Source organism: Bubalus bubalis, chromosome 20 (genome assembly GCF_019923935.1).
Source record: "Bubalus bubalis isolate 160015118507 breed Murrah chromosome 20, NDDB_SH_1, whole genome shotgun sequence".
NCBI lineage: Eukaryota > Metazoa > Chordata > Mammalia > Artiodactyla > Bovidae > Bubalus > Bubalus bubalis.
In genome coordinates, this window is record NC_059176.1 from 44,873,278 (window position 1) to 44,891,729 (window position 18,452).

The following is an 18,452-nucleotide window of genomic DNA, read 5'->3' on the forward strand; positions in this document are numbered from 1 at the left end:
AAGCAAACATCGGGGACCCACTGCCTCTTTGCCTGTTGAAGTACACACTCTGGAACTGCAGACCACTGTGGAGCAAGTGTGTGGAAGGGCCCCCCACATACCCGGTTTCCACGGCAGGCCTGATGGAGCGAGCGCGCCAGCAGCTGGGGGCTAGCCGAGGCAGTGTGGTGTACACCAGGTGTTCTAAGCATCTGGATGACTTTATGAGGAGTTCTCCCCACCCCAGTGGGTTTCAGTGTATTCACAGTGTCACACTACCATCACAGCTAATTCCAGAATATTCCCATCACCCCCAAAAGAAACCCCATGTGTATTAGTAGTCATTCCAGTTCCACCCTGTTTCTATCCCCTGGCAACCACTAACCTACTTTCTGTGTCTGTAGATTTGGCTGTTCTGGAAAGTTCATAGAAATGAAATCTTGCAACACGTGGACTTTTGTGACAGGGTTCTTTCACCTGCCATGTTTTCAGAAGTCATCCGTGTTGCAGTGTATATCAGCATTTCATTCCTTTTTATGGCTGAATAATATTCCATTGTATGGACAAACCACATTCTATGTATCCTTTCATCAGTTGATGGACATTTGGGTTGTTTCCTCTTTTCCACAATGATGAATAACGTTGCTCTGAATATCCGGTTCCAAATATGCTTTGTGAACAGATTTTCTTCATAGCTTGTGAACTCGGCAGCACATTATTCATTAATTTATTTATTTATATTTAGTTTGGGCTACACTGGGCCTTCCAAGGAGTAAGTGTCTTTTAATTTCATGGCTGCAATCTCCATCTGCAGTGATTTTGGAGCCCAGAAAAATAAAGTCCGCCACTGTTTCCACTGTTTCCCCATCTATTTGCCATGAAGTGATGGGACCAGATGCCATGATCTTGGTTTTCTGAATGTTGAGCTTTAAGCCAACTTTTTCACTCTCCTCTTTCACTTCCATCAAGAGGCTCTTTAGTTCTTCTTCACTTTCTGCCATAAGGGTGGTGTCATCTGCATATCTGAGGTTATTGATATTTCTCCCGGCAATCTCGATTCCAGCTTGTGCTTCTTCCAGCCCAGTGTTTCTCATGATGTACTCTGCATAGAAGTTGAATAAGCAGGGTGACAATATACAGCCTTGACGTACTCCTTTTCCTATTTGGAACCAGTCTGTTGTTCCATGTCCAGTTCTAACTGTTGCTTCCTGACCTGCATACAGGTTTCTCAAGAGGCAGATCAGGTGGTCCTATGACCAACCTAGATAGCATATTAAAAAGCAGAGACATTATTTTGTCAACAAAGGTCCATCTAGTCAAGGCTATGGTTTTTCCAGTGGTCATGTATGGATGTGAGAGTTGGACTATAAAGAAAGCTGAGCACCAAAGAATTGATGCTTTTGAACTGTGGTGTTGGAGAAGACTCTTGAGAGTCCCTTGGACTGCAAGGAGATCCAACCAGTCCATCCTAAAGAAGATCAGTCCTGGGTGTTCATTGGTAGGACTGATGTTAAAGCTGAAACTCCAATACTTTGGCCACCTGATGTGAAGAGCTGACTCATTTGAAAAGACCCTGATGCTGGGAAAGATTGAGGGCAGGAGGAGAAGGGGACGACAGAGGATGAGATGGTTGTATTTCATCACTGACTCAATGGACATGGGTTTGGGTGGACTCCGGGAGTTGGTGACGGACAGGGAGGCCTGACGTGCTGCAGTTCATGGGGTCACAAAGAGTCGGACACGACTGAGTGACTGAACTGAACTGAACTGAACACTGGGCCTTCACTACTGCCCTCGGGCTTTTTCTAGTTGCAGCGAGCAGGGGCTACTCTCTAGTTGTGGTGTGCAGGCATCTCATTGCGATGGCTTTTCTTGTTGCAAAGCACAGACTATAGGTACTCGTGGGGTCAGCAGTTGTGGTACACAGGCTTAGTTGCCCCATGGCATGGGGGATCTTCCTGGACCAGGGATCAAACCCGTGTCCCCTGCATTGGCACGCAGATCCTTAACCACTGGACCGCCAGGGAAGTGCAAACAGTATATTATTTTTAAGTTTGTTATATTTTATCTAGTGCTTCTAGGAGTTTTATAATGTCAGGTCATCAGGCATGATTGGGAAAAAGAAGTTGTAGCCCATTCTTTCACAACTTCAGTCTTCCAAAGCTTTCCTTGTTCCCATCATAAGCCACTGCATCCTTGATTATTGGTGTGTTGGGGAGACAGCAATGGGTGGGCCATGGTCCAGCCCTCAGGGAGTGTGCGGCCTGGCTGGGGAGATAGCCATGGACTCAGGCACCTTCAGACCCAAATCCCTCCTCCATCCCTCCCTCCTCAGGTCCGACGCTTCCTTGTATTGTGACGATGTGGACATTCGCTTCAGCAAAACCATGAACTCCTGCAAAGTGCTGCAGATCCGGTACGCCAGTGTGGAGCGCCTACTGGAGCGACTGACTGATCTGCGCTTCCTGAGCATCGACTTCCTCAACACCTTCCTGCACTCTTACCGCGTCTTCACCACTGCCGTTGTGGTCCTGGACAAGCTCATCACCATCTACAGGAAGCCCATCAGTGCCATCCCCGCCAGGTGGGCAGGCTCCTCCACCCCCCTCACCTGACCCGCCCCCACCTCGGGCTGATCCACAGACCTCCTGGGCCCCAGAGGGAAACTGAGCTCAGCCTCAGGCTGGAACCTGAGGGGCGGATGTGAGCACTGTCCCAGGAATGAGCCTGCCCTCTGCAAAGACATGGGAGAGGGCTGGCCTGCCTGACGCTGCTGCTCGGCCTCAGCTTTCTCCTCCTGCCTCTGAGCTCCAGGGGTGGGGTAGAGTTTGGGAGTCACCATGTTGAATCCTCCCTAACCTCACCCCTTGGCCACCTCCTTGAACCCTAGGGCCCACCCTTCTCCCCGCCTTCCCCACTGAAGAAAGGAAAAAAAACAAAGGGTGGACTCAAGGAAAGAAGGGGGGAGGGTGGGAGGAAAGTCCGAGAGAGGCAGAATCTTTTCCCTTTTCTGCTTAGACCTACAGCATCTTGCTGTAAAGAGAGGCCGTAGCCCCTTTTTGCACACTTGGGGTGGTTCCGCCTTTAGAGGGCAAGCACCCAAGTGGATGGAAAGGACACTGGGTTTAGAGTCAGGAGACATCAGAGGAGTCATTTCCCGTCTCTGAGCCCCAGCTTCCTTGTCCATAAACTGTGTGGACCTGGGTGAGGTCAAAGCGTGTAGGTGACACCAGGCCCGTGCGGGGGACAAAGGGAGCTTTCTTAGAAGCCTACAGGTCAGGGGGATCCACAGGATGTCAGATCAGCCGCTGCTACTGACCAGAGGGAGGTGAAGAGGGAGCTTCAGGCAGACCCGCTGCCCCACCAAAGCTCATGCCCCACCCCCAGAGCGGGACACTTGGGCCCATAGAAACCTGGCCACTGGCCATTGAACCACATGGCCCCTCTGGTGTGGGCTCCTCTCAGACCTTCCTGCTCAGAGGACCCGCCCAGGATCAAGGATCATGAAGATGAAGGAGCCACCACTGCCCTGTTGAGCCCCACCAGAGACAGCGGACTCCCACGGCCTGGGCAGGCAGTCAGGCTCCACTGAGCTGACTGTCTGTTTTCATCCCCCACCCCACCCCACCCCCGCAGGTCACTGGAACTCTTGTTTGCCAGTGGCCAGAACAACAAGCTCCTGTACGGGGACCCACCCAAGTCCCCACGTGCCACCCGCAAGTTCTCCTCGCCGCCACCCCTGTCCATCACCAAGACGTCATCGCCCAGCCGCCGGCGGAAGCTGTCCCTGAACATCCCCATCATCACAGGCGGCAAGGCCCTGGACCTGGCCGCGCTCAGCTGCAGCTCCAACGGCTACACCAGCATGTACTCGGCCATGTCGCCCTTCGGCAAAGCCACACTGGACACCAGCAAGCTCTACGTGTCCAGCAGCTTTGCCAACAAGATCCCAGACGAGGGTGACGCTGCCACCGAGAAGTCCGAAGAGCCCTCTGCCCTCAGCAAGCAGAGTGAGTGGATGCCCAGCCAGGGCAGTGCTGGCCAGCCCCACCAGGCTCCCTAGGGGCAGGAGGGGTAGGCTGAGGGGGTCCAGCCAGATTACGATGGCCATGCAGAGGCTGGGTGGGGGAGAGGCAGGCAGAGGCACCCAGGAAGGTGGCTGACTGTTCCCCCCATCGTCAGGTGTCCCGTTGCCCTGGTAACCGCTTCCTCCTGCATCCTTGTATCTGTCCACCTCTGCAGCAGACATGCCCTGGGCCGGGCCTCGGTCAGGGCCTGCGAGAGAAGAGGGCAGCAGACCTAGCTCCTGACCCTAGGATTCACAGTGTGGCTGAGAAGCAAGGCTAGACATGGAAACAGGACTCCTGATATGTATTGTGTTGGAGGGATGCTCAAGAGACTCTGGGGAGAGTCAGAGAAGGCTTCCTGGAGGGCCTGTCAGATCTAGATGTGTCACATATAGAGGAAGGGAGAACATTCTAGACCAGTGGAATGGAGTGGGAGAGACTAAGGGGCGAGGGTGTCATGTGTTCAGGGAACAGTGTGAAGCACAGCACACCTGCAACGCTGGGTGTGGAGACAACGGCTACAGGTGATGGCGGCCAGGCTGGGCCCTCCCTGCTCTCAGAAACCCGAACATGCCAGGACGGTGTCCCTTGGAGGGTTGTCTGGCTCTGTCTGGGGTTAGGTCAGCCCACATCCTGCGTGACACCAGCCTTGCAGTGGTTAGCATACATATGCATGCACACGCACACACGCACACATACTCAACCCTGGGCTGGGCAGAAGCCCCAGCCTTCAAGGAGCAAGCCTTGGGAAAAAACTTAACACGGTTGGAATTTCTCTCCTCTGAGTTGAGAAGGGGGAAGACAGGGGAACCTCCAACAGAGGGCATGGCTGGGAAGGGGTGAAGCCCCCAGGACCTCCATACCAGGTGACATTTACTGTGGCACGTGCAGTAAACGGGATGCACACAGCTGAAAGTCAGTTACCAAAGTGACAGCCTACCAGAGAGCCCCAGAGGCCATCCTGCAGGAGCAAAGGGCAGAATCCTAGCCAGGAAACATGGCAAGTAAATGTCATTTGGTTTCCGAGGTGGAATCCTAGAATACAAAGAGGACATTGGGTAGAAACAAAAGAAATCTGAATAAAGCATGGACTTTAGCTGAAAATAAAGTGACTAGGGACTTCCGTAGAGGTCTGGGGGTTAAGACTCTCTGCTTCCAATGCAGAGGACCTGGTTTTGATCCCTGGGTGGGAAACAAGGACCTCGAGTGCCACATGGTGAGGCCAAAAATATTAAAATCTTTTTGAAAAAGTCAGTGATTATTTGAGAAATCTCAAATTGCTTCCGTCTTTCCTTCCAGGCTCAGAAGTCTCCATGAGGGAAGAGTCAGACAATGATCAAAACCAGAGTGACGATGGCGACACTGAGACATCCCCCACCAAATCTCCAACGACACCAAAATCGGTCAAAAGCAAAAACTCCTCAGGTGCGGCTCACCAACCCAGAACTTCAAATAGATTCCAGACGTTGTGTGAGATGCAGGTTGGGGAGGGCGGCAGGTGAGGCTGAGGGAGACCAGTGGGTGTCACGCCTTGTGTTTTATGAGTGACTCCAGTGCAGGAACCTGGCTGGGCGACTCCGGGGGCTGCAGCGCTGGCTGGGAAATCGTGCTCTTCCTCTCGGCAGTCCCTCCACCGACCTCAGAAAAGGCTGTGTAACCCACCCCGCCCAGGGGGGCAGGAAGGCCTGTCTTTTGGCTTCACTTATGGAAGATCCTGGTTTCTCTGGTGACTCAAGATGGTAAAGAATCCTCCTGCAATGCAAGAGACCTGGGTTCAATCCCTGGGTCAGGAAGATCCTCTGGAGAAGGGAATGGCTACCCCCTCCAGTATTCTCGCCTAGAGAGAATTCCGTGGACAGAGGAGCCTGACAGGTTGCAGTCCACCGGGTCTTAAAGAGTCAGACACGACTGAGCAACTTTCACTCACTCCCTCATTGAATTTGTTGCAATATATCTTCTATGTTTTGGTTTTTTTGGCCCTGAGGCATGTGGGATCTTAGCTCTCTGATCAAGGATCAAAACAGCACCCCCTGGACTGGACGGTGAAGTCCTAACCAACTGGACCACCAGGGAAGACCCAGAAGGTGTTTCTTGAGCTGCTGCTACATGTCAGGCTCTGTGTTGGCTCTTTAATCATGTGACACCTGGCAATGGGGCCAGGTCCTTCCTGTTTTTCATCTAAGGGAAGAGTCTCTGGGAGGTTGTGATGATGCTGGGCCCAAGTCTCAGACTCAAGATCCAGGAGGGCTCTCAGGGGGCCGTCTGGGTCTCTGGTTTCCTTAAAGCACCTCCCCACACATGAGGGGTGGGGGAGGGGGGGTGCTCTGAGGAACCCAGAGGTGAGGCATAAGCTCAAAGAAGCCCCTTGTGTCTCCAGCTGTCTCCTCGAGCCCCTGCTCGCACATGTAAAGCACAGCCTGAACCCCAAACTCCCCAATTTCTCAGGAGACCCAGTATGTCACAGGGTCACCCACCAGCAGAGAGAGACTGCCAGGGCATCACACAGAAGCAGAACTCACAGACAGCCAAGTTCCAGAAATAAGCCTTGAGTTTTAAAATCAATTATTTGCTCCTCAATGCATAAGGACTAGTACTTTGTCCTAAGAATGGATTGCTCACCAGAGATTTCTCCAAGAAGAAGCTAAAGGTTTCTGGAGTGAGATTCTACTAATATTACTGCTAAAAAAAATAATGATTGTTAATTACATTGATATTCCATGGCATATATGTGTTGTTGTTCAGTCACTAAGTCTTGCCCGACTCTTTGCAACCCATGGACTGTAGCCCACTGGGCTCCTCTGTCCCTGGGATTTCCCAGGCAATTTCCTCCTCCAGGACATCTTCCTGACCCAGGGATCAAACTTGCGTCTCCTGCATTGGCAGGCAGATTTTTTACCACTGAGCCACCAGGGAAGTCCATGGGCATATATTTTTTTTTCACATATTTATATATCTTTTCACATATATAAATATCTTTTCATATATATATATATATATATATATCTTTTCACACAATACTAAATACTTTCATCTGTGTTAACTCCTTTAATCTTATCCACCTTTTGAAGCAGGTATTATCCCGAGATTACAGAGACTTAGAGAGGTTGGGTAATTTGCCCAAGGCCACACAGCTAGTAAGTGGGGTGAGGATTTGGACTGCGGTGCTCTTTCCACGCCCACCATGATGCCAGGGAGCCTGTCAGTGTGAATTATCCACGTCAGACTCTGCACAGGTTATGTGTTCATTCCAAATAGACGAAAAGGATGAGAAAATACATGAGGCTGTCCCTGAGTAGTGCTGGGCCCAGCTGGGCCTACAAGGTAAAAGGTTTGGGGCTGCAAAGAGATGCAAAGGGTGGCTGGACTTTCTCCAAAAGCAGGAGGGCTTCTGGGACCTTCTCAGCAGGAGAAGCAGAAGGAGGCAGACAGGGGCTTTCTCTGCCCTGAGGCAGCCTTGGGGTGACACAGGGTGGCATGGGTGTGTCCCTCCCTGGGGACTGCAGCGGGAGACCAGACCCCATGCCCGCCGCCTGACCAGTCCTGGTTGCAGTGAACACAGCCTGCCTGTCCAGAGACCCTTTCTAGCCTTGAGACCCATGGTTTCCTGAGCTGGACCAAGTCTGAGGCTTGATCCCCTGCTCCCCACAGAGTTCCCCCTCTTCTCCTACAATAATGGAGTGGTCATGACCTCCTGTCGCGAGCTGGATAGTAACCGCAGCGCCCTATCAGCAGCCTCTGCCTTCGCGATAGCAACTGCGGGTGCCAACGAGGGCACCCCAAACAAGGAGAAGTACCGGAGGATGTCCTTGGCCAGTGCAGGTACAGAGTTGGCTCACCGCCTTGATGACAGCACCACCCCAGGGGCTTGTCCCCCTTCTGATATGGAGTGCCTGCTGCCCCAGGCCCTAGCAGGGCTGAGCCTCCTGCCTGGGGGCCCCTTTATCCCCACCCGCCCGCTCTGCAACTTGGCAAACCTCTGCTTGGAGTCAAGCCCACTGCCTGACGGATGCTCGGCCACCCGCTCTGCCTCCCACTTTCATGGTGGAGTAGAGGCCACCAGAATCCTCCAGCGGCCCCTGAAAGCTGCAGAGGTCCGGGAGAAGCGGGCCTGTGAGGACTGTGTCCACGGGAAGTTGAGCCATCCGGACTCCTTGGTCAGAACCTGGGCTGGTTGTCAGATATTTTCTCATCCCCCACCCAGAGCACCCCCGTCCTTCCCCCGGCTCCCCCAGATCTGGGGTTTCTTATCCTCACTACCCTCTCCCCTCTCTGTCACCTGCGTGCCAGGCTTTCCCCCCGACCAGAGGAACGGAGACAAGGAATTTGTGATTCGTAGAGCAGCCACCAACCGCGTCCTGAATGTGCTCCGACACTGGGTGTCCAAGCATTCTCAGGTAGGTGGGACCCCCAGGGACGCCCCACAATCCAGGTGAGCTGCTGGGGACCCAAGATCACTGACCCAGGAACCAGCTGCCCTGATATTCTCAGGAGGGCCTGCTCAGATCCCCTGCAAGGGGACCTAGTACATTCCAGGGGAAAAGGGGCCTCTGCTCTCCACCTCTGTCTACATCAAGGCTACCTCCCAGGGCCTGGCCTAGGGCTGCAGCAATCAAGGGATGCTCCTTGACCTTGCAGCACCTTTTACCTCCAGGTCAGTCAGCTCCACTGGTGCCTGGCAGGCAGCTGGGGAAGAGGGAGATGAGGCAGGAAGCCTGAGTGGGCAGAGCCTGCATCTTCCTGCCCTGGCCAGGCAGGGACCACCTCAGGGCAGCTGGAACAATAGCCAGAGCCACCCTCCTGTCTTCCCTGCAGGACTTTGAGACCAATGACGAGCTCAAATGCAAGGTCATCAGCTTCCTGGAGGAGGTCATGCATGACCCAGAGCTCCTGACCCAGGAGCGGAAGGCTGCGGCCAACATCATCAGGTGGGGGCTGGGGAAGGCCTGCTGGACAGGGGCCCTGCCCTCTGCCTGCCGACGGCCAGCCAGAGGCAGGGGGCAAGGGGGAGGAGGGCCCTCCCCAGACCAGAGGACCGCCTCAGGCGGTTGCTCTGGGAGGATCTCGGAGCCCTGGGCAGCCTGGGGGCTAGTCAACACCCCTGCAACCAGGATCTGGAGGGGCTTGCTCATGTGTGTCCTTCCCTCCACCTGCCCACCTCAGACCTGGAGACAAAAAGGGTGCCTGCTTCCCCATCCACACCCACTGCTGATACCCATTTACTCCACACCGACCTGTGTGATAGCCACTAGTGACGTATGGGTGTTAAATCTAAATTAATTAAATAGGGACTTCCATGGTGGTCCAGTGGCTAAGACTGGGGGCTTGGCCAATGCAGGGGGCCCAAGTTTGATCCCTCGTTGGGGAACAAGATCCCACATGCCAAAACTAAAGATCCCACGTGCCTCAACTAAGACCTGGCACAGCCAAATAAAAATAAGTATTTAAGATTAAATACAATTTAAACTCTAGTTCCTGAGTCACACGAGCCACAGGGAGCTGGTGCCTCCACAGGGGGCAACTTAAAGAACATTCTGGATTCCACTAAATGGGAAGTAAATCCAAAAAAGGGGGGATATATGTATGCATATAGCAGATCCACTTTGTTGTACAGTAGAAAGTAACACAACTGTATCCGATAAAAATTTTAAAATAAAAAATAATCTAAAATACAAATTTTTTTAAAAAGAACATTACTGTCATGGAGGAGGGCTTTGTCCAATTGCACTGGCGAGCCTGTCTCCAGGTGCTCCAGGGAATATGGTTGAATTGAATTAAATTGTCCCCAAATCTATCCTTTTTCCTCCTGTGCCAGGCTGGGCCTCTCCTGGCAGAGGCCAGAGGTCAGGCGGCACATATCCAAGAGCCCTGCTGGCTGAGTGATGCGCTGTGTGACCTCAGGCAAGTCCTGTCTGTGAACCTTGTTTTCCTCCTCTGTAAAATGGGTGAACAACACCTACTCCCAGGCCTGTGGTGAGGCTGCAGTGAGATCACCTCTGCAGGTCTCAGGGGTGTCAGATGCAGGCCCTGGTCCATCCACTGCTCACCCCTGCTGACGCAGGCTGCCCTCTGGCCCTGCCCAGGTGCCTGGACTCAGGGTCAGGCCTCCCAACCTCACTTCCTGTCCGGCTTCAGCTTTCCCTCCCTGCCCCGTGGTCACAGACTCTGACCCAGACTTGCATCCACTTTCTGGCTGACAACCCAGTCTCCAGGCTTCCTCCAGCCAGATCATCCAATTTGCTTTCCTGAGGCCTGGGCTACAGGCCCATAATTCCTGCAGGCTCCACATCCTAGCATCGCTTCCAGACCACCCTCCCTGCCGTACTCACTGCCTAGACACACGTGCGCACACACAGTCAGCTCCCAGGTCCTCCATGCCCTTCCTCCTCGTCCCAGGAGACGTGCAGGACTGTGCCAGGACCTTAGGCCTATGGGTCAAGTCAGGTCAAGTGATCCTCGGACAGGGAGCTTGTTCGGACTGCTGCTGGATGTAGGGAATCAAGCGGGCCCTGGTGTGGATGGTGGACCGAGAGAGCCCTAGTTGTGGGTCTGCTTCCTTGGAGGAAGAGTGTGGGTGGCTCAGGCGGGCCCTATGGCCTCCAGACTGTCCCCCAGCCCTGGCCTGGCTCTTTGGCCCCATCCCCAGGACTCATAATCACTGTCAGAATGAGGGCTCAGCATTTTGGCCTGATGCAGGAGCTCTGCCCTCATCCCCACCACTGCTCAGGACCCACTGCTCAGGACCCACTACTCAGTTGCTGTGAACGGCCTCCCACCTCTGGGCCTTTGACTACCACCTTGCTGCTTTCCCCTGTTCCCCCTGCCCCATCTGGAAGGCTCCCCAGCACCTCTGGCCTCTCTGGTGCTCCAGCCTGAAGCTCCTTCCACTCATTTGTCCTATCACCCCACCGGCCGGTGCGTTGGCCACATGCCAAGCCCAGCTCCAGGTACCTGAGCTACAGGGACAACAGGGACATCAGCCTGCTTTCAGAGGCTCCTGGCGGATCTGGAGGAGAGGACCAGGCACAGACATGGCTGTTCCCAGCTGGGGAGCCTGGGGCTGAGACTACAGGAAGCCTAGGGGCTGAGGGAGCCCCAGAAGGGGGCCTTACCCAGCCAGGAGGGTCAGGGAGCTGAATCATTGAAGACATCAATGACATGAAAAGGGAAAGGGGGCTCCTGGCCCCGGAAATGGCAGAGCAGAGACAGAAAACAAGGCAGGTTTGGTGGGTGAGGGGACTGCCCAAAGGCAAGGGGTGTCACCAGCTGCTCAGGGCTCATCATTCCCTCTCACCCCCCAGGACTCTGACCCAGGATGACCCAGGCGACAACCAGATCACACTCGAGGAGATCACACAGATGGTGAGCCGGGCTTGCCCTCTCTCTCACTCGCTGGCCAAATCTGTCCTTCCCTGGCCACCTGGCTCCCAGGATCCTATCCCCAAGACTTGCCAGAGGAGCTCAGTCATCCCCTGTATTGATTCCTGGAGCTCCCCCAACAAAGAGCCCCAGAATGGGGCACTTAAAACAGCAGAATTTTAATCTTGCATAGTTCTGGAGGCCGGAAGTCTGGAATTGAAGTGTTGCTGGGCCCATGCTCCGTCCAGAGGTTCCAGGGGAGGGTCTTCCTGGGCCTCTTCCATGTCTGGTGGCCCTGGGCATTCCCTGGCTCGTAACAGAGGATCTCCAGTCTCTGCCTCGGTTGTCACATGGCCATCTCCTCCCCGGCTGTCTCCGTGTCCTCCTCCCTCTGTATGTGTTGGCCCTATGTCCAAATTTTCCCTTCTCAGAAAGACACTGAGATGGTTAGATAGCATCACCAACGCAATGGACATGAACTTGAGCAAACTCAGAGAGATAGTGGCGGACTGGGAAGCCTGGTGTGCTACAGTTCATGGGGTCTTAAAGAGTCAGACATGACTGAGCAACTGAACGACAGCAATAACAACATACTGGATGAGGGCCCACTCTAGTGACCCCACCTTACCTGAGTACATCTCTGAAGGCCTTATATCCAATAAGTTCACGGTCACAGGTCCCAAGGTTGAGGACTTCAGCATACAGTATGTCCCCTACATACAAACCAGTTCTGTGAGCATGCTCGTAAGTCCAACTTGTTCGTGAATCCAACGAAGTCAACCTAGGTACCCAACTAACACAGTCAGCTATATAGTACTGTACTGTTGTAGCTTTATACTTTTCACACAAATGATACGTGAGAAACAAATACAGAATTAAAGAAAACCATTTTAATCTTACAGTACAGTACCTTGAAGAGTACAGGGGTACCAGCTTCCTCACCTCTGCTTTTTCGATTGCTTCTGGACGTCCTGGACTTGAAATAGACGCTGTACTGTTATCCTCTGTATAGGACTGTACAGTAAATACACACAGCACAACCTCTGTGGAGGATGCACACACGTGACAGTGTACGCCAGACACGGGAACTGACCCACACGACTGGACATGCGAACACATGTTCACCTCTTTGAAAGTTCACAGCTTGAAGGTTCATATGTAGGGGACTTACCATATCTTTTGGGGAGGGAGATTCAACTGATAACACCAAGTCTTGTGTTTTCTTCATCTTCTGCTTTCATCTCTCCCCTAACCAGCCCGCACTGTCTCTGCTCACACTGTCCCTGGAAGGAGGAGGGTAAGAAGTCAGGCCTGGTGTGGACAGGCTCCCCACTGCGTGCTAGAGTCTTAAGGACTCTTCTCAACAGTGCTGTGGATCTGTATCTTTATCCCCATCTTCCAGATGAGGCAACTGAGGCAGGGGGAGGTGGGGTGACCTAAGCTGGGTCATGGTAGGTGGCCACCTGCCTGGCAGTGAGGGGACTCCAGGCAGAGCTCAAGGCAGGGTTCCTTGCAGTGGAAAGGATGATGGTCTGTGTGCTTCTGGGGCCTGGCTGGGCCCTCTCTGGGCATCTTTTGCCCATCACTGTGACCAAGGAAGCTCAGGGCCGCCTTTGACCTCCCCAGAGGTGGAGGCCCACACTTCAGACTGAGTGATATCCAGCCTGTTCAGAGTAGCCAATGGGAAGACTCAGGCCTCTGAGTCCTGCACTCACTGCTTCCCTCCCGTCCCCGCTCCTGACTCTTAGAGCGGGTTCTCCTGGCCCTGGGGGTGGGGGCAGCCATCCGTGGGGCAGCTGGCGCCCTGCCTGCACCCCAACCCCAAGAGCAGTGCTGCAGGGTTGTGCCCCAGGCACCCGCCCAGGGACCCTGGCCAGGCCACTCAGGGCAGCAGCCACACTGCTCATGTTTCCCAACAGGGGCCTGACCAGAACGTTCACCCATCAAGAGCCTGAGGGCCCTCGTTCCAACTTCATGTGTAGCCAAGTCTCTTCTAGAACAAAGGGCCGCCCGCCCACCCAGCTGCACCCCCAGCTCCCTGCCCAACCCTGACGTGGTTCCCAGAATCTGAGGGCCTGCGTCGGGCACGTCCAGCCTGGAAGAAGCCCCAGGGCTCTACAGAGAGCAGAGGGGCTTCTTGTGACGACGCTCACAGGCCTCTGCTCCAGGCCGTGCCACTCCCCGGGGCCGGCCAGCTCCTCCTAGGCAGTGCACCTCCGGGCCAGGCCCCTTCCTCAGGTGTCCATGCCCTGGGCACCCACCCCAGCTCACGGCCTCACCCCAGGACAGGCCTGGGCCTTCAGGGTGGGCTGTGCTGGTTGCCTGTCGCCCCTGCTTCAGAGGCTGGGGGCTCCTCCTCGTGAGGGTCCTGAGCATCCCAGGTGGCCCATGCCACTTTCATCCCCACATCTCCACTGCCTTCCTGAGAACTGTCATTCCTGATAGCATCGTGTCCCCACACTCAAGCTCCTGAATCTGGACTTCTGCACAGACCGTGCCTGGCCCAGGGCGACTCTATTGGGGGGAGTACATGGATGCCCACCACCCACACACACACACCCCACACACATATGTACACATACACACCACACACATGTACACAGCACACACATACGCACACATCACACACGTGTACACACCACACCATGTACATTCTACACACCACACCATGTACATTCTACACACACCATGCACACACGCATACACACCACACACACACCATGCGTACCTCACACACATGTACACACCACACACATACACACACAACATGACACACACCACACACAGGCTGCAGTAGGAGCTGTTTCCTCCACTTGCCCACACACTGTCCCTGCTCTGTGCCTGGAGCTCCTGAAGCCAGGACTGTGTTTTCTGATCTTTTCATCTCACAAGGATCTGCCTGGGCGGTTCTCAATGACTGTTTGCTGAGAAGTAAGCAGGAAGACTCCGTCCAGGATGGAGGCTTGTTCCCCTGACACGGGGTCACCCCCACTTTCCTTGTCATTAGTGAACTGGCTGGGCCCTCTGGGCGGGGTAGCTAGCTGTCTCCTCCTATACAGCCCAGTCAGCACCCAGGAGGGGAGCAGGGGCATCCGTGTTCCTGACTCTCCTCCCGTGAGTGCCCAGTTACCCTTTCCGGATCCACCAGGCTTTCCCAGAGGCCTCTGGGCTGCAGGCCTCCTCTTGTCTGATCCCAGCCATGGGGACATTGCTTCCCTAGAGTGCTTCCTGAAGATTTCCCTGGTTGAGGGCCTGGGGAGTGGTCACCTTTAAACGTGGTGTCCATGGTGGCCCTTGGGGCAGGGACTGTACCCAGGACGAAGGCAAACAACTGTGTTGTGGACACGGTTCAGAGGTACGGGAGGTCATTGCACCTGTGAGTCCTCCCCTAAAGAAATTTAAAAGGAAGTTCTATGAAGCAGGTGTGGACAGACAGGACCTGAAGGAAAAAAGAGGTTCCAGCCTGAATCAGACGGCCCAGGCTATGTCCCCATCAACCTGGCTGAGCGCCTTGGGCTAGTCATTAACCTCCAGGCACCTCTGTGGTCTCACCTGTGTGTTGGCGTAAGGATGACCTCATGAGTGACTGAAGCGCAGCACAGGCCTGCAGACAGACAGACACACACACACACACACACACACACACATGGTGCACAGCAGATGATGGCTCCCAGCTCCCACCGTCCCCTGCTGGCCAGTGTCCCGGGGTAGAGGGGGGGCCTCCCCAGTCACGCCTCACCCTCCCACTTACCAGAATCAAGATGGATGTTCCCTCTAGGAAGGGGCCCCAAAGCCAGAAGGGGCCCCTCGCGGGCCTGACTTGGACCTTGCTCCTCTCAGGCTGAAGGCGTGAAGGCCGAGCCCTTTGAAAACCACTCAGCCCTGGAGATTGCGGAGCAACTGACCCTACTGGATCACCTCGTCTTCAAGAAGATCCCTTATGAGTGAGTGGGCATGGGTTCCAGCCCTCGCCTTCTTCCTCAGGCACCATCACAGCTGAGTCCCCCTCCTGAAGCATGTGCACCAGATTTCCAGAGCTGCATGGTTGATGCTCCACAGAGAGAAGCATAAATGCATGTGCCGGCAGGGATGATGAAGGATTCCTGTCCCTTCCTGTCCCCAGGCTCCCTCCTTCCCCACCAGCTGCACTTGTGCATGCACACACACATGCACACACGCACACACACACACACACGGATACATGCACACACAGTTTTCCAGAAGCATCTAGCTCTGTGCTCCTTTTCTGGAGGTCTAGAAAGAGTATGTGTTCACATATGTGCACATATGTACATGTGAGCAAATGTGTGCACACGCATGTGTATGTGTCTCTGTGTATGCATGTGCAGGAATGGACTCTGGGGACAGCTCTGGCCTTTGAAGAAGCCCCAAGGCCTGATCAATACCTCCTCTGGCCTATAGTCAGTCACCCCCAGGTAGTCGTAACTGTACCACCTACATAATTTGTATCACCTTTTCTTCATCTGACCCTATGCCAAAATGGTATCTGTGAACACCATTTTTAATAAGTACACTGTATTCCCTAGCAGTGCACCAAGCCATGAGGCTGTTTTCAGATTTCACTTTTATACTTACAGGTGGGGGTCAAAAAGCCTCCTCATAACTAAATATATCTCTGGGTTTCTGACAAGTGTCCTAGAATACTTTCCTGAAATTGGAGTCACCGATTCTGAGGTCATAAATCATCACAGGACTCCGGATCTCTGCCTTCTAGAAAGATAGCCCCACGGGACACACACAGAGGCCCCCACTGACACGGGTGCTGCCCCCGCTGATTGTGGAGTGTCAGCCTTTATACATCTGCCACATCTCCCAGGCGTAGAGACAGTGGTTATTCTGGGCAGTAGTTACTGCTCACTCTTGCCCATGGAACTCTGTCACGGTCACTGTCAAATAAGGAGCTTGTCCTGGAGGCCTGGACAGCCTGTGGTCCTGTGAGGTTGCCATTCCCAGAACACGCTGTGGCATGGCTTGCAGGCACCTTTATCCAACTGTCTGGCCCTTTCTGTGGCCTTCTGTCCTTCCTGTTCTGCAGACCAACTTCTGCAATGTGACTTTAAAATGGAGGGTTCTCCCTGTCAGAAGCAAGATCCAAAACCAGACCTGATGTGCTCTCAGCACCAAATCTCAGTCCGGCCTCTCCATGACCCTGTAAGAAGAGTATTGTCATTATTCCCATTTCACAGGTGAGGAAACTGAGGCCCCAAGGCTTACCCAAAGCCACACAGCTGATACAGGACACAGCTAGACCTGACCCCAGGGTCCCCTCCTCTGCAGAAAGTTACTCCCCAGTAATGACCACTTCAAAAAGCAGAGAACTCAGAATAGAAATCAGTAAGAACAAACCTAACCCCACCCACTCTGGGTTTCTCCCTTACTTCCTACAGGGAGTTCTTCGGACAAGGGTGGATGAAACTGGAAAAGAATGAGAGGACCCCTTATATCATGAAAACCACTAAGCATTTCAATGATGTGAGTAGGGGTGGGGGGTGCAGTGCCTTTTTCTGCAGGTTTCTCTTTGGTGGGACCCTCAGAACAGGCTGTACACCTGCTAGATCCATAGCACCTGGGTCCTCTTTGGGCCTGTGAATTATATGCAAAATAATTTCTTTCAAAGTTCACACTCATCCTAAAAGATGGGGCTGTCATCGCACTTTAAATACGAAGACACCAAGACTCTAAGGGGCAAATGCCTGAGGTCTCTGACCCGTGTCTGGTAGCTCATGGCCTTCCTCCACTGCAAAGCCCCAGTCCTGGGGAAAATATTCCTTCCTGATTTCCCCACATCTGCGCTAGTTCCAGCACTTGCAACCACAGGGACCCATCCACTCCTGGCCTCGTGACAACCTCAAGGGCGTTTGCACTTAGCATCTTAATTCCTTTGCATTTAATCATCAACACAAGAGCCTTTGATGGCTGGAAGTGGGAGCACATGATCCCACTTGTCCTGACGGCCTGGTCAAAGCCACATGACACCAACCACAGCCTGGGGCGGACCCTCATCCCGGGAGGAAACACAAACAATCCAGGCTTTGGAGCTCAGAGAAGGAGCCCTGTCGCGAATACGGCTGCAGAGTGGAGAGCAGCCTGTGCAGCGGGAGAGAGGACGTGATGAAGTGGGCAGGGCCCTCAGGAAACACACACGAGGCCTGAGTCTGACCACACCTGACCCACAACTCTAACCACAGCAGGAGGCAGCAAAAAAGTCCCTCTTCCCCCCGGCCACCCTCCCCCACTGTGTGCCCAGGACTCAAGTAAGTAAAAGATGAGACTATGGCGTGAGCATTCATTACATGTTGACCACGTGCCAGGCACTGTGCTCAGGGTTTCATCAGCCTCATCTCCTTATTCTCTGTTATGGATGAAGAAACTAAGGCTTGAGGAGGTTAAATTACATCCCCAGTCATCAGCAGGAGAGCCTACTTTGAACCCACACAATCCACCTCCGGAGGACTGCCCTCATCACTACCTGGCGTGTGGCCATCTCTGTTAAAAATTCACCTTTTTTTCAGGTGCACAGAATGGGCGCCCCTTTGATGGTGATAATCATAGCCTGAAACTGTTTCTTAATCTCTCCCTGACACAGGGTTTGGTTTGGTTTTGTCTTTGCTGGGTTCCAGCCCTATTGGCTTTAATTCTTTGTCTTACCTTTTAAAACAAATTCTCTTTTAAATTTTTTAAATTTTAATTGATTGATTTATTTTGGCCTCATTGGGTCTTGGTTGCTGCACCCTGGCTTTCTCTAGTCACAGTGAGAATGAGGGCTACTCTTTGTAGCGGTGCGCAGGCTTCTCTTGTTGCAGAGTACCGGCTCTAGAGCTTGGACTCAGTAGTTGTGGCGCGTGGCCTTCTTTGCCCGGTGGCATGTGGGCTCTTTCCAGACCAGAGATCGAACCTGTGTCCCCTGCATTGGCAGGCAGATTCTCAACCACTGGACCACCAGGGAAGTTGTCTTGGTCTTATTGAATTGTACTGGCTGGGATCTCCAGGATCAGGGCTGAAACTGGTGTGAAGTGCTCAGGGACAAAT

At 53.7% G+C, this 18,452-nt stretch overlaps 1 protein-coding gene across 6 annotated transcripts in view; it reads left to right on the top strand.

Moving 5' to 3' along the window:
- Nucleotides 1-18,452, top strand: part of RASGRF1 (Ras protein specific guanine nucleotide releasing factor 1) — a 102,557-nt gene that overhangs the window by 63,769 nt on the left and 20,336 nt on the right. For all 6 annotated transcript variants that reach the window (XM_044932837.2, XM_044932838.2, XM_025271093.3 and 3 more), the window contains exons 14-22: nt 2,315-2,563; nt 3,616-3,989; nt 5,346-5,471; nt 7,695-7,865; nt 8,334-8,440; nt 8,859-8,971; nt 11,345-11,405; nt 15,243-15,346; nt 16,811-16,895. In XM_044932837.2, the coding sequence (XP_044788772.1) occupies nt 2,315-2,563; nt 3,616-3,989; nt 5,346-5,471; nt 7,695-7,865; nt 8,334-8,440; nt 8,859-8,971; nt 11,345-11,405; nt 15,243-15,346; nt 16,811-16,895 (1,390 nt within the window). The remainder of the gene's footprint in view (nt 1-2,314; nt 2,564-3,615; nt 3,990-5,345; nt 5,472-7,694; nt 7,866-8,333; nt 8,441-8,858; nt 8,972-11,344; nt 11,406-15,242; nt 15,347-16,810; nt 16,896-18,452) is intronic.